Source organism: Lepisosteus platostomus, chromosome 17, assembly GCF_059453375.1.
Source record: "Lepisosteus platostomus isolate fLepPlt1 chromosome 17, fLepPlt1.hap1, whole genome shotgun sequence".
NCBI classification, from domain to species: domain Eukaryota; kingdom Metazoa; phylum Chordata; class Actinopteri; order Semionotiformes; family Lepisosteidae; genus Lepisosteus; species Lepisosteus platostomus.
In genome coordinates, this window is record NC_142627.1 from 21,647,978 (window position 1) to 21,670,903 (window position 22,926).

The 22,926-nt window shown below is 43.5% G+C and overlaps 1 protein-coding gene across 5 annotated transcripts in view; it reads left to right on the top strand.

Annotated features, from left to right (window-relative positions):
• Positions 1–22,926, top strand: part of ltbp1 (latent transforming growth factor beta binding protein 1) — a 102,121-nt gene that overhangs the window by 25,228 nt on the left and 53,967 nt on the right. For all 5 annotated transcript variants that reach the window (XM_088609875.1, XM_088609880.1, XM_088609877.1 and 2 more), the window contains exons 5-8: positions 3,282–3,449; positions 14,699–14,944; positions 15,485–15,756; positions 17,282–17,384. In XM_088609875.1, the coding sequence (XP_088466001.1) occupies positions 3,282–3,449; positions 14,699–14,944; positions 15,485–15,756; positions 17,282–17,384 (789 nt within the window). The remainder of the gene's footprint in view (positions 1–3,281; positions 3,450–14,698; positions 14,945–15,484; positions 15,757–17,281; positions 17,385–22,926) is intronic.

Consider the following 22,926-nt stretch of genomic DNA (forward strand, 5'->3'; position numbering starts at 1 on the left):
AATGCCGGCAGGGTCACCAGGGAGCAGGTGGGAAGAAAATATTTTTTCCTCTGAGCTCAGATTCCATCTTGATTGACATTCGTGTGTTTGCAGTCTTACAATACAGCTCCCTTCCACACGTGTTGCAGAATGTGCTTCTGGCGAAAAACAAAAAATGACCTTCTCTGAGACGTGAAGGAATAAGAGACCATTTTCCCAAACAGAGGCCAGCCCGGCCTGGCTTTTCCAAACGGTAGCTCAGGATGACTGATGTCGGCGCACCCACAGTCCTGATATGCGGGGACCACTGGGCCTGGTGTCTGGAGTGAGGAATGACAGCAGCACGAGGAAAACCCAGGGCACAGAATAAAGCCCACAAGAAAACAGCAAGGTCAGAGTGTATAAACAGCAAGCATGTAGTTGTGAGAGGGCTGGTTTTCAAATGCGGTGGAGGGGTGATTTTCCTGTCTGTAATTAGCTGAATAACCCGCAGACCTGCCTCTTTCTAAATTTGCTGGAATATAATAAGAGAAACATGGTACTTATTGGCAAAAGGTTTTAAAATCTCCCACAGAGAACAAGAGCCAGGGTGAAGCCTGGTACTGTACCTTTATCAACTCTTAGGTATGTTGTTGGCTGTTTATTTGAGTTTTTAAAGGAGTGTCTTTTTTCCATATAAAATCAGGGTTAAGCAACCATAGGGCTGTAGGTGGGTGCTTAAGATGGGAAAGAGTTTTGATTTCCTGTTAGTGTTCCTTGTTCCTGGTGTTACGAAAGACCAAAGTGGAGTTCTGGCACGGTTCGCCTTGTTATCTGTCTGCGCTGACATTTGTGATCTAGAGTGGACGTTCCGGAACATCTGACCCTGATTTCCAGAGCTGCAGAGTCACGTGGAGTCAGATCCGCTGTGAGCCCTCCCAAGGAGTCAGAACACAGAGTCGGAGAGGACTTACCTGTTGATTTTGACAGAAAGCAAACTCACATGCGAATGAATGAAGAAGTGTGAGGGCGGTGTCCCCTGCAGAGCAGCATGGGGTCCGATCTCACTGTGTCTACACTGCCGTTTCTGAACACGATTAAATGCTATCAGTGCTCTTGCTCTTGATCAGCAGAGTCATGTAAATACGCCTCTCAGGTTAAGCAGGACCTTGACTTATGTACAACAGGTGGGAGGCACAGTGGTGAGCATTGCTACAGTACCTTACAGCAGTAGGGTCCTGGGTTCACGTCTGAACCTGGGGTGCTGTCTCTGTGGAGTTTGGAGTTTGAAGGTGGCTGCTTTCGGATTAGATGTAAAACCGAGGATCTGGCTCTCCGTGGTCATTAAAAATAACAGAGCGTTTCTTTTACAGAGTAAGGGTATAACCCTGGCATCCAGGCCAGTTTTCCCCATGGCCTCTAATAATCATGGCCTCTTAATAATTCCCACCTGTGAATGGGCTTGATCAGTCTGCTCTCCTCCCCACTGATAGCTGATGTGTGGTCAGCGTACTGGCGCACTTTGGCTGCCAGGCGGATGGAGAGGAGTCCCTCTTGCCTGCAGAGCACTGTGCGTGGAGTGTCCAGAAAATGCTGTATAAGTATAAGGAATTACGGTTATTGTTTGAATGTCCTCCCTGTGTTTGCGTTGGTTTCTTCTAGATGCTCTGGCTTCCTCCAGCAGTCCTATGATATACTGGTGCTGTAGGTTATTTGGCTTCTGAGAAAAACTGGCCCATGGCGTGAGTGTGTCTGTCTGCCCTGCACTGCGATGGGCTGGGGTGCTGTCCAAGGTTGTTCATCTTCACAATTTTAGACTTTCCTCCACGAGGCTTTGTGTGAGCCAGATTTATGATTCTGTCTTTTTTTCACACAGTTGTCCACAGTTAAGAAGTCATATTGAAACTCAAAATCAAAATCTCTTCAAAACGCTGATGGTGTTTGGTTGTCAGGGTTAAAAATATTTTAAATGTAAGAAAGGCTTGATCTTTCTTGATGCTCCCACAAGGTGTTGTAGTGTTACAGTGTAAGCAGTAAAAGGAATGTAATCACAATTTGTAAAAGACTGTATTAGTTTCAGGTGTCAGTTATTAACTCTGCTGGTAGAGTCTTTTTCATATTTCCTTAAAAGTAGACTTGAAATAAAAAATGTGTGTTTAATGAAGGAATGGCTCACTTAAAAATAATAAATTTAGTAACCCCCCCCCATAAACATCTGTCGACCTCCCTTAACATTTTACAGACCTTGAAATTACTTCTTCTGCAATTGTTGAGACCTACAAAATTCCGACTGCGAGGCTTTTGTTAATGAAACACTGCTTCAGACTTTTTGCACCTTGATGAAACAGTTGTACCCCCTTGAAAGTGCTCCAGGCAGACACAAAAGCTCCACTTTACCAGCCTTGCCTACTTTTTTAATGAATTGTTGGCAGCACTCCCTCCCGTTTCTCCGCCGTCTGGTGCAAACAGCTGACAGCCGCAGACGAAACATATGACTCGGGAATCTTGGGGCTGTGGAGGGGGTGAGGAGAGCGTGGTGGGCCAGGGCGGGCAGCGGGAGCTGGGGGGGGGGCGGTGGAGAGCAGGAGGAGGAAGGGGCAGTCGACCCGCAGCTCAGTCACCGAAGAGAGAGGGCAAAACTAAGGGGCAGAAATGAATGGAAGAAAAGGCTGCAGAGTGCATCTCGGCTGTCCGGGCGCTGGAGTCCTGAGACAGATGTTCCTGAGGGGGCTTTGAGGAGGCTGCTCAGGGATCGAGGGATTCATTCAGGCCGGGGTGGGAGCAGGTTGAGGTGGGGAGGCTTAGGTGATGACTGCAGCGCCGAGCAGTGACTTCAGGACTGCAAGTGCGGCGGGGAGGACACTGCAGGAGGGTGTCTTCCAGCCTCCTGTAGGTGCAGCGCCCGGCCTGCGTTCCTGACATGTGCCTGCTGGGAGCACGACGCAGGTGGGCTGGGAGACTCGAGAGGTGCCGTGCCCCTGGCGGTGCTCCTTCGTCAGAATAAAGTGTGGCATTGTGATTTCCTCATCCAGCTCTAGTGACTTGACTTTTCGCTGCGGAGTTGGAGCGCATCCCAGAGTTTTGTTTGCTGAGCTTTTTTTCCCTACTCATGTTTCAGAGACGCCACTGGATTTAGGAGAGTGGGAGAGAGAGAGAGGGAAAGAGAGCAAGCGGGAGGGAGGGAGAAAGCACATGAGAGAAGGAGAGAGACAGCCTTCTTGACGGAGCTCCTGTCTAGCGGCTGCCGCTGTCTGGAAGGGGGGGATCAATGGATACAAAACTGACGTGTGTGTTCTTCCTTTCCTGGGCGACCTGGCTCGTAGTGGGGAATCACACCGGCCGCATCAAGGTGGTCTTCACCCCCACCATCTGCAAGATGACCTGCAGCGGGGGAAAGTGCCACAACAGCTGTGAGAAGGGAAACACCACCACCATCATCAGCGAGAACGGCCACGCTGCGGACACCCTCACTGCACCCAACTTCAGAGTCGGTAGGTACCCGTGCCTCTGAACCCCTGAACCCCGCACTCTGAGCATCACAGTGGCTGAAGGCAGCAGAACATTCCCCTCTCTGTCCTCTAGAACTGGACTTGTCTTCAGTGAGGTCATTTGGTCTTGCAGTGCGTCCCTTGCGATTTCCTTCTGCATCAATAGAAGTCTCTGTTTTTATCACACAATCAAAGAAGGAAAACATCATTAAAAGGCTGTTCCTTGGGATTTAAAGACTGTTTCATTCTTGTCTTGTCCCTTTGGTTTTCTGTCAGATTTAAGTCAATTCTCGATTTATTAGCTCTGAAATCTCTGTAGTCTGTCTCTGAAGTCTTGCTGTCTGCTGGTAACAAGAATGTCAACTTTGGGAGCCCTGTATCATCAGCCAGCACTATGCTTTTTTTATAAACCCAGTTGTTGTGGTTCAACAAGCCCTTGCCACACCCCCATCAAAGATTCCTCCACCTGCTTTGGATCTTTTAAGAAGCATCACACCACTTCCTGTGCAATTACTTTCTCCATATGTTAATACATTCTTTAGAGATGCTGTTGAAAGAACCCAGCCAACCTGTATTCTACCAAAACCCCCATATTTGTCTGGACACCAGTACTGGAAGCCCAAATGCTGTTGAGAGTGTAGTTAGTTCCTGCATCTGAACTAACTGGTGCTGCAATGCTAAGCTGTCATCTTGGATTGTCTAAATGTCATCTGTGTTTCCTAAGGGACGTAGCACCTCGAGTATCTGCTGTCTGCTGTCCGAAGCTGACCATACAGCACACTCTGTGCCTCATATTGCTGTCAAACCCTGTATTCTTGGTTGAGCTCGGTCCTTGTAGATCAGTTTTTATTTTCAGCTCCTCTTGTGTCTGTGCAACCTTGGTGTTGTCCTCATCATATCTGCTTAGTTCAAGAACTGCTTAGAGTAGTGGTTCCCAATGCTGATCCTGGTGACTCGCACACCTGTTGGTGTTCTGTTTCAGTCGAGCCCCCAGTTACACAATCAAAGCCTTCATTGACTTATAAAAAGATTAATATGAACTGTTTTTCCCCAGCTCTCAAACAGGTGGAGCTTTAGCCGATGTGTTTTGTAAGTGAAATAAAATCCCAAACTTGTGACTGGAAACAAAATGCAAATATTCCAATGAAGCAACAGCTTAAATCAATTAAGGCTACAATTATCTAATGAAGGTGCAATGGAATGAAAATCAGCAGGTGTGTGGGTGGACCAGAAGCCACCTGGACCAGGACTGGGAACCACAGGTTTGCATGTGGTTTGCAGTTCATATGAAGCAGTGAGAGATTAGCACTGATTCAAAGGCATTTATAGAAGGACCGATCCAGTGCAACCTTTTGGGTTTCATTTTAGGAGGCTGTGATTCAATATTCATGTGAACTATGGTATTTTCCTTCATCTTGACTTTAAAGAAAAGAGAAAACAGGAGTGTAAGAAAATGTAAAACATAAAGTCTGATGACTCTGATAATGGCTTTGCTTGGTTTTAGGGTGCAAAACTACAGAATGTGGCTTGTTTGTCCTCGAATGGCCAATGGCTGTCTTTTGGTTGATCAACATTTTGTGGAGACGAATATGTTTGAAGGTAGTCTGAAATTATTGTTTTGTGTAGCTGCCCAAAAAAACAACATTTCATGTTTTATTTTAGCCTCATATATTACAACCTCACTGTATTCTCCCTTCCTTGATGTAAGTCTAATACAAGATCCCCATGGTCTTTTTTCTGTGCCTAGTGGAGAAATGGCTTTTCGTAGTCCTCGCCACAGAGCTTTCTGACTTTTATTTTATCCGAGTCTGAAATAAATGGTTTCGTTATTTTTAATTGGTCTGTGTCCCGGGTATTTAGCAGCTGATGATTTAGAGAGACCAGTGCCCCAACTGAAACAAAAAAGGCCTTATAAAAGCAGCTGGATTGTGGGTTTTTTGAGATTGATATAACCAGGCACAGTTTAAATCCTACCACTCGTCCCCCCAGACACAAACCCATCCAACAAATGCATGTTCTTGTTTTTTAATTCTCATAAAAAGTTAAACCAGTTAGCAAACAGCAATGTAACAGTGGGGATATCAGTCTTGACCTCTCCCAGGCAGACCCACTGTCCCCCTGTCTCTGTCACTGCACAACTCAAGCTGTTGGACAAGACAATAAGACCGTGTTGTTATACTGTAAGTATGGAGCAGCAGTGCAGAAGGATTGTTCTTTGTTTATTGCTGTTTAACTACCTTGAAAATCTCATTCTCTGGCACTGTGTCAGCTTAGGTTACCTGTTGAAACATGTTTTCTGCTGCACTGAATGTTTTTTTTTCCTGTGGGAAGTCTTGCAGAGCATGGAGTTAAAAATAAAAGGCAGAAGTTTGTGCTTTTCTTTGAAGAGTTTTTAGTGAAGATAAGATCTTCAATCTTTTGTGTCCGCTCCAGTTATAATGAAAAAACATTTTTAAGTAAGATCTTCAAGAACTGTATCTGAATGAAGTACAAGCAGGGTAAACCAAGAGAAGGAGCTTCGGTCTAGAGTTTGGCAGACATTTGTAACACGTTCCGAGGTAGCGAGTTCAAATGAGTAAAGAGCACTGATGGGTGTTGATACATTTTACCTGTGTCAGGCTGCTGGTTCAACCATCTTTAGGCAAAATGTAAAATAAAAATAGAAGTTTTCCACATTCCAGAATTTTAACTGTTCATTGATTTTTATTTTAAAAAAGATGTTTTACACTAATAAGATACAGCACACAAGGCATCATAAGGCCTAAACTGTTGTGTAGTTCTGCTGTCAATCTCAATCTTAGTAAAACAAGAAGTACTGCTAGCTTTTGTTTTTCCACACTGCTCTCATTCTGTCAGGACTCACTGTGTGTCCTGCAGTGTTTGGTGAACTGGTGCTTTCTGGAGTAAATAGAGTGAACTTCCTAATTGGTCTGAGTCTGTGGCCAGTCCAGTTGTATGTCAGTGATCCAGATTTTAATGCCGAATTAAGCTTCCATTCAATTGTGAAACAATTCTGTTAATGTTAATTTTATTTATGAGCATGTTGAATCTTTTCCAAACGACAGTTGTAGTTGCCAATAGAAAAATAGAAAGCCTTTTCAGGCAGCATAGTGACAAGAATGTAAGATTATTGCAAATTTATAAGACATTCAACAAGGAGCTCTTAAAAGGATATCAAGCCAGTGTTCATGCTGAAAAGCTACAAATCACTGAACGATACTGTGACACACAAAACATACCAGAAGACATTTCTGGCACAGGTTTATAATTCAGTACTTCACTCATTTTATTTCCTAATTAGGATTGACTTTGTTAAAAAAAGCGAGGAAGTGTTTGATCTCTTTCCGTGTGCCCTGGAGACAGTGGCATCAAGCAAATGTCACTCTTTAACACTTTTTCTCAGGGGGAATTTCAGGTAATCACAACAGACACCTGCAGGGATTTGGACATCAGAACACATATTTGTTTTTTGGTCACCATACTGTATGCCAGAGGCCATGCGGGAATTTTGATTAATGAGCATTACTGCTTAATAGTGCTTTCAGGATTCCTGATCAGGTGCGTGTCACCGGAGATTGGAAGCCTGTGAGAACTGGGGGTGTGCAGGAAAAGCAGTTGTAGCTTGTGATAGAGTAAGAAAGAGGGATTTCTCCCCCCGGTGTGTGCAGTTTAAATTCTGTAATTGTCCCTTGAGAAGGTCCAGCAGGTTCCAACTGAGGAACGTGCTAGAGAGTTTCTAAACTGTGCAGTCCTGGCCTTATTTGGTAAAAGAGGTTTGAGTAGACTGTTCTTTTGGTAATTGTCATTTCCTCTCTGTCAGATCTCATTATGTTATAATCACAGCACTGGGATTTTTTTCCTTCCATTTTTCATATTTAGTTTGTACCTGGCAACTGCAAATGAGCTTTTCTAGGTTTTTTCTGGACAGTTTCTGATAAATTGTAGCTGCTGAGGTAAATCCTGGGTTGCCAGAAACTATGCCCACAGTAAACAAGTGAGCATTTCAGTGTCTTATATTGCTTTACCCTAGCCAAAATAGCCATACAGAAACCTCGAATAGCTCAAGAACTGCTTTGACACTCATCAGAAAAGCAGGCTCTACTCTGTATAGGAGGCTCGGTTAATGCTTTCACAGAATAAATGTAAATTAAATGTGACAACATAGTTAATCTGAAAGCTTATTCCTTTAACGTTTTACTCTGGAAGGGTTTCTTTATTGTCTTGGTTGGAAAGCAGCTGCTGCAGTGAGACTGTCTTCCTAAAAACATTATACCTTTAAAACTGATTAAAGGGCCATTCTAAACTTCTCAGTAATGAGGAACATCTTCTGAAATCATTCCTTGACTGGGGGTGTGTACAGGGCAACAAGTCCACAGATCGTGTGCTGCTGCCATCACAGATAGCAATGAGTTCCCATGTTTACATCAATATTCATGAGATAGCCACTAATAATAAACCTTTCTCTAGGTGATGTAATGATTGACCAAGTGCAGAGTTTCTGCAGGACAGGTAACCTGAAAACCTAAGCATTCAGGATTGCCACCAATACCGCGAATCAAGTAATCACTCCTATACTGTCCCCCAAAAAACTGTGGGTAGAATAGCATATCGAAATTGAAACAAAGTAGCTGGACTAATAAAGGTTCCTAAAACACCTGATTGAGTGTATCTAAGTTGTACATGTTTATCCACATAATATCACTTGTGGGGTGTTAAAGGCATGCAATAAAGTCAGCATTTTGAATGGCCGCCATTTGTATCAGTTTCTGCAAGGCAACTGTGCTTTCCTAGAGGCCTGTCACTGACTGCCTGTGGAATATTATTCTACTGTAAATGTCCATCAGTTTCCTGTCCTGTCCAGAAGCATCTGCCATTGGATTATTAGGGGGAGAAGATGGCGGTCCATCTTGTCCTGGACAAGTCTGTTTAGAGACAGATATGGCAGTTTAGGAGGTTGTGGAAGAAGAAGAATCTGTAAAAACTGTCCTGCGTTGTGTATGTGATATGGGAGAGAGCATTATCCTGGTGCCGCGCAACACCGGGCCGTGAACTTCTGCGAAGGGATCAGTAACTCTGTTGAGCGCGTTGCTGTTAATTTGCCATCAGCGATCGCTAGCTGTGCCTTTTATGTGGGGGGTTTTTCCTACCCAAAATCCCTAACTAAACCACTTCTAAACCTGTTCCCTTCCATAACGCAGGTCTGTGCATTGCGTTCATCGTGATGTTGATTTGCACTGTCCTCCATACACATACAGTACATGAGCTGCCAGTTGCATCAGGAACCTCCGTCGGTGAGGATGACGCCGCCTCACCAGGGATGCAGTTGTCATTATAGCACGAACTCTTGGAGCTGCGCCTTTCCATACCATCTTGCTACTTTAAAAAGCCCTGTCTCTTTTTTATTGTTACTTGGCATTTTTGCTCTGAAGAAGACCTGTTCATTGACAGTTGCCAGCTCCCTTGGTTATGGTTTTAAAAGGAGATATAAAGACAGTTTTTTCTGAAATGCTCTTCGTGGACACAGGCTCCACTTTAACAGAGCTGCTGTCATGTTTCACCGTTGTTTTGCTTGTCCCCCCTGAGGTGAGGTTTTGTGTGAAATTAATGCTTTGTAAGTTTCAGGTTTTCTTCTTTAAGTTGCACAGAAAGGAGTGAAAAGGAAGGTTGTGTTTGCTGTCAATTAATCAAAGACTTTAAGACAATTGAGATGACAGGGCTTGCAGTTTAGAAGACTTTTTTTTTTAGGAAACGTGTGCCACCCACCGTTGTGGTGATGGCTTAGCACTCCATGGCAGGACTGCTCCTCAGCCGCCCTCAGGGAATGTGGTTAGGGATGGGGCTGACGTCATGCGGGATAATGAATGGCTTCTGGCTGAGGCAATTTAGAGATCAATCTTTCTTTTCCCAAGGGTGCTTTCATGTCTTTACACCTGTGGGAGTCCAAACCAGACTGAGGCTTGGGGGAGAATAAGTGAAACGTGCCACAAGCACAGGGAATGCCAAAAGCTGAGCTGGCTGAGGACTTGTATGCAGCCATGTGGAAGACTTGATTTCAAACACTGGAACAGAAACCCAATTCTATCTCACCGGTAGGCTGAGGATTTCACACCCAGGTTTCTCCTATAGCAGGGCAACAGTTTCTGTTCTTTGCAAACATGCAACATACAGTACACCACACTGCACAAGCACATACCCCCTAACCTGCTGCCTGGCGCCGTGTTCTGCTCCTGTTGAGAGTGCTGGCTCTTTACCACAGTAACAGCTCTCAGTTTTATTTTGGAAGTGTTTCCCCACACCTGGCAGAGGTATCGCTCCCAGACTGTGCTGTGCGGAGACTAGAAATGCGTATTCATTTCCACAGATGCTGCCTCCTTTACGTCAAGCGTGTCAGTGTGGTACGTCGATGACTATAATGTAAATTATGTTTTATGTGAAAAATAGTAGGCATTTGTGCTGCCGAATATGGCCAATTGCTAATTCGTTCGTCAATCATACGCTTTCTTTTATCCAGGATCTGAATGCTCAGAGCTTTATCATCTAAAATGAAAACCTAATGCAGCATTCAGCAAACACTGTCCTTATACTGTATATTCACTATCCTTATGCTGTATATTCACTATCCTTATACTGTATATTCACTGTCCTTATGCTGTATATTCAGTCTTCTAAAAATCTTTTAGATTACTCTGATTGCAGGCAGTTGGTATTCAGGGAAATGTGTGTATTTGAATGCACTTGTTAAGGGATAGAAGACAGAGTACGTACTGTATAAGAGCCGAGTGATGTAATTCTTGAAGTACCTCAGGGATCTGTACTAGGATCTCTTCTCTTCCGAATTTATATCAATGATTTCGATTCTGGCAGTAACATAGTCAGGTTTGCAAATGGTACTAAAATAAAAGCATTAGCAAAAAAAGTAGAAGCAGGGGAATAAGTAAAGATTGAGATAAAATTCAAGACTGGCCAAATACCTGGCAGATGACGTTTAATGGACACAAGTGTGAAGATTAATCCACTGATCTTAAAGGGGCTGTGTGTGAAAAAGATATAGGAACTGTATTTCTTCTAGCCAATGTCCCGTCTTTCTTTAAGAATAGAATAGCTGAGATCTTTGGAGCTACTAATGGTGTCCTCTTGTTTGTAACTGTTTTTATGTTCATTATCATCTTATATCGAAGCTAAATATTCCCATTAGTCACATAAACAGTGATTCATCAGCATCATTGCCTCAGACTGCCAAGTTTTGTTGTTTTCAGTTGGACATTCAGCTAGATTTCTCACTTTGTATTAATTTGGCGCTGCAGTCATTACATGTAATAATCTTCTGTTGTGTAAAATGTGTAAAAAATTAACAGAGCATTCTGCGAGAGAGGAACAGCAGTGGAGCACAGTTTGTAGGAATTTGTTGTGCAGGGCCTGAGTTTATGTCACATTTCATTGAATCTGGCAGCAAAGACTACAGGGTGGTCATAGCCTGGCTCTTCGCAGAGGGAAGTTCTTTGGAAAGAAATTTATAATGCTGTGATAATGAAGAATAATACAGAGCTTGTCAGAAGAAATTATGTATATAAGGGAAAGCAGTCAGTCTGGATTTAGATTTAAAAACAGTATTCAGTCTGAGGTGCTTTAGACATTTTATAGATTTTAGACTGGGAAATAATTTGTATTAATCCTTTAAAAAAACAATGGTTCTTTAGTTATATATTTGGTTATGGTTAAGAAGTCAAAATGTTCAGAGGCATTAAAAATGAAGAGCTAGTTTTTTCTCCATATGAAAGATTTTCATTTGAAATCTTCATGAACACCTTGTGCCTCACCAGTCCCCTGCTGGTTGCTAAGTTGGAGATCTCAACAGGATTCACACATTAGGAAAAGAACTGGATCAGTATCAAACACACAAATACTGAATCGGACTGCAGGAACAAACCTACTGGGTGGCATCATGGCCATGGACATTAGGATTGGCATGCTAACATCAAGAGCACTAACGATTTTTCTGTGATATCCAGACAGCATACTGAACATACTGGATATTCTAGCTTGAAGTACACTTGGTGCTTCTTTGCACTCATCAAAGGGTAATTGTGGTGTCACTGTGTGTAGGACGGGCAGCTGATTTCTCGTAATGAGGTTGCAGGTGCTAGTTGTGTCTTCTTAAATTTTACAGCTACCACTAGTATCCCAGTGACCAGTTTGGACCTACGCTTTGTGGAGCTAAAGGAATTTGTTGCATGTCATACTTTATCACCAGGTTACATCAGGGGAAAAGTGTGTTTGGTTGTAGAATGTGTGAATGACAAAACTGAATGAATATTTTCTTCTCTTTCCGTATATAGCAGTACACTTTATAGCTTATATTGGGCATTTAGAAAACACCTAGCTGCCTCTGATGATAAAAATCAGGTGAAAACCAGTCTTTAGCATTAGATCCTGAGTAGTGGAGAAAGGTGTTTCTGCTATGATAAGTATTTATTGCACCGCTCATTAAAAACCATCAAGGCAAATCCACCACACTGTGGCTTTCAGTGGGCAATCCCACTGGCATGCAAGATTTTCACCTGGGGATTTCACAGGTAACATTGCTTGTGCAATTTCTCCCGACTCTCATATACCTCCGCTTCACTTTGTTGAAAACTCCCCCCCTCGGCAATTGGTTCTGACCCGTACAGTCCACTCCTGGCATGCAGCTTTCGTCATTGTCGAGAGAGCCAGTCATCACAGGGAGGACGTGCCGTGCTTTCAACGCTGCAGAGAGCAGCCAGGCACACTGAACAGGAACAAAGTGAATTGCTGAGGGATAAGATGTACGACAAAATAAACCTAAGATGGATTGAGCATTCCTAGAACAGTGTAAACATCTCAGTCATCCACGTCTCCGAGTTCCTGTTCTCGTCGCAGTGTTTTGCTTCACACTTCTGCGGGTTATGACAGTTGCAAGATTGATCTCTTGAAGTCTGCAAATGTCCCACTGAGTGGATTTTCAAGAATTTGAAAGCTCACTTTTTGTTAGGCTGTATGTCCTCACTGAATCCCTCCACTTCAGTGCTGGACGATAACTCCAGGCTTGCCCTCTGTGCTGTTTGATTTGTTTCTGACACTGCTGTAGAAACACAGCGCGTCGCTCTGTAGGTGTTCCTGCAGTGCTGTGTGCTAAAGCTGAAAAAGGCCTACACTGTCTTCAGCTTGCTTGTCAAAAGTATTATACTTTTGGCAAAATAGAAGTAAATTCTGCTGTAAAAAGTCAATTCGTTTTAGAAAGCATCTTTGTCTTGTGAAGTAAATGCCTGACTTTTAAATAGCAGCTATGTGCTAAATACTGATGAAATTAAGAGTAGTGCACAGTTATTGTAAATTCTCTGTTTTTTAATATCTGTCTGGCCGCAGAGCAAACATGAGAGAAATTAGTATTTGATGTAAAATGGTTATCTTTTTGTCATTTATTAGTGTTGTATTCCTGCTTATTTAATTTTTTCACAGGATCTGCTTTTGTGGTTAAAAGATATTTGTATGAAGAAAAAAGGCAGTACAATATCTAATCAATTTACACTTAGCTGCATTGAATTGTTAGGTTGTTCCAGTAATTTTGAATTTTCTTTTGAAGACTCAACATGTTTGACCCTGCCCTGCATGTGCGGTGTTCTAGAACAGACGTGTCATCATGTGTTTGACCCTGTGCATGCGTTTGTTCTAGAGGTAGAAAGTGAGCGCTCATAGAATTTGATCCAAGTCTTCTATGAACATGTGGGATAGAACACAGGAAGGGACCCCTTTATTTTACTGGCAAATGGTCCCTAAAAACAGTAATTCCAGACTCAATCACACGTATATCCTTGTCCAGAAATATCTACTATTAATTCAAATAAATGTATATATTTGTATATAAATTCCATATTCTACTCATATTTAACAAAACGCTTCTACAGTTTTACAATAGAGGCGTTTACCATATACATCCAGTAGAGCTTGAATCTCCGTCTGGTGATTGTCTAGAAGTGACACTGTGATTTATAATCCCTCCCCACACGCCACTGACACATTTTTCAAATACACACGAGGCTAAGATTCTGTTTTCTTTCCAGAGAATTTTATTAAGAGATTGCCAGAGACCATCCGCAAAATGGCCTTGTGCTGTAATTTTTTTTAAATTGCTGCCTGAATATTCTCTATTCTAATTCAGATTTTTTTTGAGCGTTTCTCTCTTGAATGTGAGCCTGGTGCGGTCTGCCGTGCGTGTACAGACTAGCTGGGGCTGCAGAGGAAATTCCTTTGTGGATGACTAAGCTTTGGGTGACTGACAATCCTCACAGAGAGAGTACACACTTGGGGCTGGCCTACGCACAGACCCTTGATTCAGACAGCAGCACCTTAAAGCCCTCAAATCATAATTGTTATTCCTAGAAAATGTAATGTTTTCACTCCAGAAACTGGAGCTGCATTTCACGACAGTGGGTTGAAATTTCCTGTATTTTCCTGCAGATGTGGCATAACCCCCGCCTAGCGACCCCTCACAGTGGAAGAAAGGGCATAATAATTAAATTAATATTTGCTTTATTATTGTAACTGAAATATGTATGGCACATTTCAGATTATACACAGAACCTGTGAATGTATGGAAATTCTAAAATGTACTTTTCCTCTGTGGGAGTTGCTGGTGGATTCAGTATGCAGTTACTCTAAATGTGCTTGAGAAAGCAGTTGCATGCACTTGCTTTCAAGATTTGTGATGTTCACAATTTCCTGCTGCCAGTTTTAGCCGTTACGTAATGCCTTTATCACATGAATTTCATCAGATATCTTTTAATAAGCAGCATAAATCTGGTGGTTTAAAGAACTGAATCCTAAATGGTCCAACCAAAAGTGCAGGTATTACAGTTGCCACACACAGACCTGTCTGTACAGTGCCTACTGAACATCTACACACCCTTCCCAAAGGTTACTGTACATGTTGTTGCTTAACAGCCTGAAATAAAAAAACATTAAATCTTTATCTTTAAAAACATTAAACCACACAAGGTTTTCATTTGTAATTACATTTCAGAGTGGTTGAGCATTTGTTTTTCACTTGGGAGGGTGTGTGTGTGTGTGTGTGTGTGTGTGTGTGTGTGTGTGTGTGTGTGTGTGTGTGTGTGTGTAAATAAAAGTAAAATAAATTCTGATTTAATGTGTCTTAATTTCAGGCTGTTAGGCCACAAAGTGACTTTGGAAAGGGTGTGTGGACTCACACCCCATTTCCTCTATCTCTTCGATTGCAGTTGTCTGCCACCTCCCCTGCATGAATGGAGGGCAGTGCAGCGCCCGGGACAAGTGCCAGTGTCCGCCACACTTCACCGGCAAGTTTTGCCAGATCCCAGTGCAGAACGGGCATCACAGACACCCCTCCCAGCAGTACCAGACGCACCAGCAGCACCAGCAGGTGTCCCTCAGCCACAGCCAGAGCTCGCAGGTCCACTCCACGCACACGCTGCCCCTGACCTTTGGAGGACAGAGCGGTGTGCAAGGTAGGGGGCGGACAGAAGGGGCGAGTTTCTCAATCTGTGCGGCACTTCGAAAAACGAAAAACCATAAAACTCTATATTAAAATAAGGAACATTAAGTGCAGTACAATAATCTCTGTAAATAATTTTTTAACTCACCCAAACTTTTTATCTTTTTAGCTTGGTGACCAAATGCACGTTACATCTTTTTAGATTCATTCCACAGTCATCTCATCTCTGGATCTGTTCAGCTCTTTATTGATCACTATATGATGATTGTTATGGAGTCACTCTGGACTTAAAAATAGTCATTAGTGATAAATTATTTTTATTCAGCCCTTACTTCCTGAAATGGATATTGTTCACCCAGAATAGTTTTTTTCTCTAAATCGTTGACTGTATCATTGTGAGCAGCTGATACCTTACTTTGACCCCAGGATTTTTTCCCTTCATTGGCTGTGGATTTAATTTTTGTTTTGCTGTTTGTGCCCTTCATTCTCCGTCTCTCTGGCTCATCTGCCTTGTGCTTCCCTTTTTTGCTTTCTCCTTCGGCTCTTCACACAGTGAAGTTACCTCCCAACGTCGTGAATATCCACGTCAAGCACCCCCCTGAAGCCTCTATCCAGATCCACCAGGTCTCCCAGCTGGACGCCAGTGGACAGCAGGTCAAAGGCTCGCAGTCTGGCCAGTACACGTACCATGGGGAGACAGTGCAGAATGGCGCCCAGCAGGGCCACGGCGTCATCTACCCCAGCCAGCAGAACATCATTCACCATTACCCAGTCACCTCCAAGAGCCAGCTGGGACGCTGCTTCCAGGAAACCACAGGAGCCCAGGTGAGAGAGCTGCAGGGAGGCTGGTACCATGCGGCACCGGGCCCCTGACGATCCCGTGCCTCACAGGAAGCACCACGCAGGCAGAAAAATGCTTTGTCGTGCCTCCTTGTCCAAAACTACCTTGATGAGGAGCCACGGAAACAGAGGAGCAGTTGGGAGTCGAGCAAGTGCGTGAAGCCGCTTAGACGACCGTAGATCAAATAACATCCATCCACTTTCTAACTGCTTCTTCCAGTTCAGGATCACAGGGAAGTCGGGGCCTCTCCTGGCACAAGGCAGGGTACCCCCTGGACAGCATGCCAGTCCAGCGCAGAGCAGACACAGATACTGTACAGACACACAGTCACTCGCACCAGGGTCCATTTTGCCTGAAGCCGGTTGACCTACCGGCACGTCTCTGTGGGAGGAAGCTGGAGCACCTGGAGGAGACCCACGCAAGCGCAAGGAAAACATGCAAACTCCACACAGACAGCATCTCAGGTCTGGAGCTGAGCCCAGGGCCACAGCTCTCCACGACAGCAAAGCTGACCACTGTGCCACCTCATAGATTTTAAAGCAGCTGTTTTTTCTGCATTTTTTGGCTTTCAGGCTATTTGTATAAAACATATCAGCCTACAGGCAAACGGGCTTTTCCTTTTCCTACAAACTCGTTTAAACCAGGGAGTGGATGTCTTCATTAATTCCTGTGTAACGTGAGAAAAGACTCGTGTGACGCAGAATTCAGATTAAAAAGAAGGTTGATTTGACCCCGCATCCTATTAGTCAGAAAACATCGGCGTTTTTATATCATGGAAGGAATCTCAACTTTAAGGCGGTTGAGTAATGCTGATAACAATTACAGGGAATAGTGAGTAATTCCACCTGAGAGTTACTGTAAGTTGGCACAACACATAAACAAATATTTCATTTTGTGTTTAGGAACTAATATAATCCCGATTTATACCCAGCATTAAATCATACTGCAATAAAAGATAGAATAAAATGTGTATGGGAATCCGATATCATGGGCTGTCTGGGTCGAAATAATACCACTGATAAATGCACTCTCTGTGTCATAATCACAACAGACAATATTATAGTAATTCTGTGTTTCTTCCATTGAGAATAAACTACTTACGTATTCCGTTTTCTTCATCTTCGGGTTGTTGCTGTTACTATTATTGCAGTATTCTTTCAGTGTGTTTCTAAAAGCTTCAGTCTTTATTCATCTGGTAAAGCTCCCTCAGACTAGTGAACAACAATTTAGAGCCACTAGACAAATTCAGTCTGGCTGCCCATTCTGCGTGGTTTTCTTATCTGTGTCTTATTTTAAAGAGCTGTATTTTTGAAAGCATTTGAATTGGCAGTCAGCCCTGAGGTGACAGGTCTATAATGTAGGATCCCATAATGCTTATCCCAGAGCTGTTAATTTCTAACCACACGTGGTGTGTGTAACACTTGGAGGTTTCCTGGAAGATGGCAGATCATCCTGAGAGCTGCCACAGAGATACAGCTGTAATGACTGTGTTCCTCTCTGTGATTACAGTGTGGCAAAGCTCTTCCCGGGCTCTCCAAACAAGAAGATTGCTGTGGAACTGTGGGCACGTCCTGGGGATTCAACAAGTGCTATAAATGTCCCAAAAAACAATGTAGGTCATTTTTGTACCCTATGATTTCTAGATGTAAATCAATTACATGTTAGAATAGATTCCTTCTTGTGTAAGAGGCGTGTCTTTGTTATAGGATATTGAAAATGGTCTTCCCATCACTTTATTAGCCAGATACAATTTCTTGCATGTCTGTATGTCTTTTCACATACCCCAGCTTGCTCTCCATCAGACACACAGACAGGGGAGAAGCTGGGGGTCAGAGCGCAGGGTCAGCCATTATTTATACAGCACCCCTGGAGCAGCTGGTGTTAAGGGCCTTGCTCAGGGGCCCAACGGAGTAGGATTCCTCTGCTGGCTGCAGGATTTGAGCCGGCAACCTTCCAGCCACAGGCGCAGATCCTGAGCCACAGTGCCATCCCTCCGCCTGGTTCAGTACACACTTTTTCAGTTGGTTAATAAGGCAGCCTTGCATCCTGTTTGTATTGGTTCTGTAATGCCAGAAGCCCCTTTCGCAGTGGGTTGAGACCTCCGAGTGGCCTCATGGTGAGTGATGAGAGACGCTTGCGCAGTGTACAGAGTCATCATAGTTATGACACACATGCAGGAATTGTGCAGGCGCTCTCCAAATCGCCCACATGTCAGAGCTACCTCACGTGAAGCTTGCAGTGCCTACGGGCTTAGCATAGTTTGGATTGGTTTTGGATACAGTTCCCACTGAAAACACTTGAAAGTTCATAGATGCCTGGCAAGTCTCAGGGATTGCTCCTGGGTGGCTATAAAATGAAAATACTAACTGCTTGCATTTATAAAGTGCTTTTCTTCCCAAAGGATCTCACTTCATCCGCTACCAAAGTACAGCTCCACTATTGGGGCTCTACCCATTGTGTGACTTTTGGGATGTCCCAGACACAGTCTGCTAATGACAGCGCCCACACTTGAACCAGCAATGACTCAAAGACCTCAGCCTGTGTTCACGGAGACGAGTCTCCTGTTGGATGATCACCTAGTGAGGCACCAGCTGCTCTCTTTGAAAGTCAGTTATCGAGACTTCCCTGATGTCTAACAAGCTACTGAACTTTGTGCATCAGAGTGCTGTCTTTCACTTTTAACAGCTGCGGTTCCCTCAGTCATGTGTGAAGTATAACACAGTGAAATCATGGTAAAAGTGAGGTGAAGCGTACAGTAGAATGCTGTGGTAAAACTTGACCCACACTGTTAGAAACCAAGGCAAATACATGTAAACAATTGGAAAACTAAAAATGTATGGCATACACCCAATGGGTGTGCCAGTAATAATGGGTGTGATGGAGTAAGGCCTTCCTAGCTTTTGCTTGGGTGTAATGTTCCCCATATTTTTATTACCTCTTGGATCCAGGCCATGTCCAGAGGACCTTTGCTCTAATTATATCCACCTATATTGCATAATGTGACCACAGTCAGTGCTGGTAACCTTTCAATGCTCTCTGAGTCTTGTACAGTGTCTTCATTTTGTTGGCTCAGGACCCACCTGTTGGAAGTCACATCGGGAGCTGATTAATCAGTGATCACAGGAATTTCTGGAGTTCTGTTTCTGTTACAATAGAACAATACATCTGCACCTTCAAGAGCTTCCAAGAAAAGTAAAAACGTTTTTACAGCTTGAGACAGAAAGGAGTGAGGGGTGGGGGGGGGGGAATTATCTTACATAAAAGTCTGCATGTGCTGACTCACCCCTCCAGATACATCGAAAATCTCATTCCAGTAATTGGCTGTGTCTACAGAAACATTCACATGCTCCTCCACACCTAGCTGCTGACTCACTTCATCTTGTAAGATGGCCATCACTGCTGTGGATGAGCACTTCTAGTTCAGAAGTACTCTGGGATGTTCTGACAATGGTTAACCCATGCAGGATTATAATGAGCATTTATTCAGGGTGTAAGGCGAGTGCATATGGATTTTCTTTTTTTGTGAGGAAAATCTCCACAGTTTTACAGGTGGCAGTTGATTTCTTTTTTGATATGAATAATAATTAATGTCACATGTAAGATCACCTGGGTTGGCCCTTGAAGTATGTAGTTTTTCTGCTGTGTGTTCTTAGTTTGCATTCTTTTTTTTTTCTGTTTGTGCCGCATCCTGTTCAGACCTGCAGTGTTCACGCAGTGCAGGTGCTCAGATGTGCTGTATATTTCACTAGTATGGCTCCTGCTGTTCCTAACAGGGTTTAATGGACTGATTTTATTATTAAATGCCCCATGAGCCCAATGACATACAAGGGATTTTTGGTTTTCCCTTTGAAAACCAACAACTAAGGAAAACCTACTGGACTGTAGATTATAATCTGAAAATGAGACATATCATAGGATTTTCTGTTTTGAACCTTATAAATGACTATTTAAAGTTATAAAGTTTCTGATTTTCTTTCCACCTGAGCCCATAATTACTGTACTGGATTGGACTCATTATTTGCTGAATTTCACAGGTTTAAGCATTTTTGTTGTTCTTAAGAAGCTGGAGATTTAACGAGCTCTACAAAGGCTGCTGGACACAGGCCCTTAAGTGGCCAGAGCTGGGCTTCTCTGCCTTAGTGTGTTGTTTATTCAAGTATAAAGCTGTTCTGTCTGTGACACTGTCGTGTTTATTTTAGTAACATCTCTCCAAAAAACCCAAATACTTCTGTGCTTATTTCATTCCACATGGCTGTCTTTCACATTTAGTAGTTGGTACTGCTATTTTAATCTCGGCTGTTGCTCGGTGGGAGAAGAAGTGGTCGAGCTGGATACGCAATCAGTAATTTTGCCATTCTGCCTCTTCCCTCGGGAACTGGCTGGAGCTCCTCTGCAGTTTGTCTTTCTCCTTCTCGGAAGGGCGCCTGTTGGAATTCGTAAGGTTTTTTAATTGGGAAGCCTGTGCCGTCGCTGTCGCAGGAGAACTTGGAAATTGTACAAGATACCAGTATAGTAACCATTTCCCTCTTGAAATAGAGAAAAACCATAGCCCAACACTCCCGTCCCACTTGTGTTAAAATGCATACTGTTAAATGGATTGTTAAACGAAAAGCTAGGAAGCAGTCAAACCCTGATCTCACCCACTTTTTATACCTATACTGTATCTAAATATCACAGGTTTTGCTGACTTGCTCGCACGTTTAGTTTTCACATCCCACCTTCCACCCATCTGTGTCCATCAGCAGCGCCCTGGCTCATCCTTCATTACAACAAGAGGGGTTAGGAGACAGCCCAGTCCTTACTGATGGGCTTGTCTTTCTCCTCAGCCGGGTGACGTACCCCAGTAAACCTTGCTGTTGCATCACGCCTCTTCTCCGCCTTAATTAGGGTGTGACCAAACTGTTGAATTGTACAGCAGGCGCGATTGTGACCACTGGCCAGGCACGAGTTATTTCAAATTGCAGGATGCAAACACCAAACAGTGAAGATCCGTTGTCCCCTGCCTCTGAGATGACAAGCTTCTTCACTTTATTTTACTTACAGTCAGAGTCTAACCTGGACTCCAAAAGATAAATCCCTTTTAGACAGAACATACTGGACTGGACTTCAAACAGGAAATGCTAGGTGGAAACATCTACTCCTTCTTTAAAAAATATATGTTGATTTGCCATTAGCCTTTTGACTATGTGCATTTCATATATTCAGTACCTGTTCCCACTGACTCCAGGTGACAGTGTCACTTTAGCCAGCTCACCTCTGTAACTTTGTGAAAGGCTTTTGCAGTTGTGTTCCCTGGTTCCCATATCATGCCTGTCCAGCACTTGTTTTGTGTTTTGCCATGGTTTACTGTGCTGTGACCAGGCATACCACAGTAAAAAAGGTGGCAAAGCTTCGCTCAAGCTAGTTCACAGGTTGTCACATCAAGAGAGCATGATCAAGCGTGTGTTTGTAAGAATCCACGTGGGGTTGCAGTCCCCCAGAGGATAATGGAAAAATAATCTCCCTAAAGCTGGTACAGTACCTCTGCAGCTGTTACCATGGCAGCAGAATCAGGCTCTGGGGGAGCCTCTTGTTGGTTCCTTTTTCATAATGAGACAACTCTGCAACTTCTTTTGGAAAGTCCGTTCAGAAGGCACAACAAAGGAGCAGTGTTAGGTCTGGAGAGAGGAATGACCGGGATGGGAGTCTAATTTGTGCGGATAGAGTTTAAACCAGTTCATTGTGTGCTGGAGACAGTTCTAACCAAAAAATAAATTAGCTTACATGAAAACAAACACAGCCCTGTTACTTTTGTAAGGAATTGCCCTTTAGGTATTTATGTTCTGTTTAGCTTTATCTGCTCTAAGGCCCCTAGAGCCCTGTGTCCTTTTTTGTCTTTCCCAGAAACTAGTGTTTTAAATTAGCTTAATAATACCTTTCAAGCTCAAAGTGTGTGGCTTAATATTGGGCTTGTGGGATAGGAAACTCATTTAGCAGCTTTCAAGTGTGAGTCTGTATTCCCTTAGGCTTCCCCTCCCACAATGTGAACAAAGCTAGAATATTCATTAACAAATGTCAATACAGAGAAGCCAACTGATGTTAGGCTTCAAAATTAAATAGTTTGGTTACTTTGTTTGAATTGTTTGAAATTTAAATCTTTTGTAGCTTTTGTGTAGTTCAGTGATCCAATGAATGTACTGTAGTTCTTGGCTTTTAAACTATATAAGGTAGCATATTTGTGCTGTGCCCCTAAATTATTGTATGAACAGATTCCCATTTAAATATTTGATCCCAGAAGCTTAGGGAAACCAAAATCAATCAGTGGTCACTGGACCTGATTGAAAACAATGATGTTTGCTTTTATTCTCTGCTGTGAGCAGAAGAACTTTTGAGGAAACGGAAGACTTCTGTCAGGACACTTTTAAACAGAAGACTGACACTGAAATGCAGAAGGCAGGCACAATGTGGACACTGAAGCTTCCCAGAGGCAGGCTTAACTTAATGAGAAAAGCAGGATACAAGTGCATTACAGGGCTGCTCTTTGCAAATGTTTGTACGACATGCCGTATTTTACCACAGTGAACATTTTAAAGCTTCCAGTCAGAGTGCCTTTAGTTTTGGGCCAGAGGTGTGATAAGACTACTGAACTATTGTCACCCTTTCCCAAGCGAAAACAGCAGACATTGATGGGGGTGGTAACTACTGTCCAACCACACAAGCTCCATATTTCCCCTGTTTTGTTTTCGAGTTTCTTTTCTGCTTACCACCAGCAGTTCTCACCTGGGTTTCCTGGGATATGTACAGTACATGAATGTTGTGCCCTGGCGCTGTCACAAGCACAGCCCTTCATGCCCCTGCTTGGATGTGAACCCGGTCACTCACAGCACCACTCCCTGGACAGGGAAAAAGTCCGCCAGTCCTCTGCTGCGGAGATTTACACTGTCTACCTTCCAGAGGGGGGAGACGTCACTTCTGAAACCCCCGGCACTCTGAGCCATGAAGGGTTAAAAGTGCTGCCCTTTTCTGTGGAAGCTCTGCTGACGCACAGGCAACCTCTCACCTGCCATGGCCACTGTATCCCGTCTTCCCCTGTGAAAGATGAGATGGGGATTCATGGATAAAGCAGAGTAAAGTCTACTAGCGGCGCTCACAGAAAACACAGTCCCTGGCGTAAA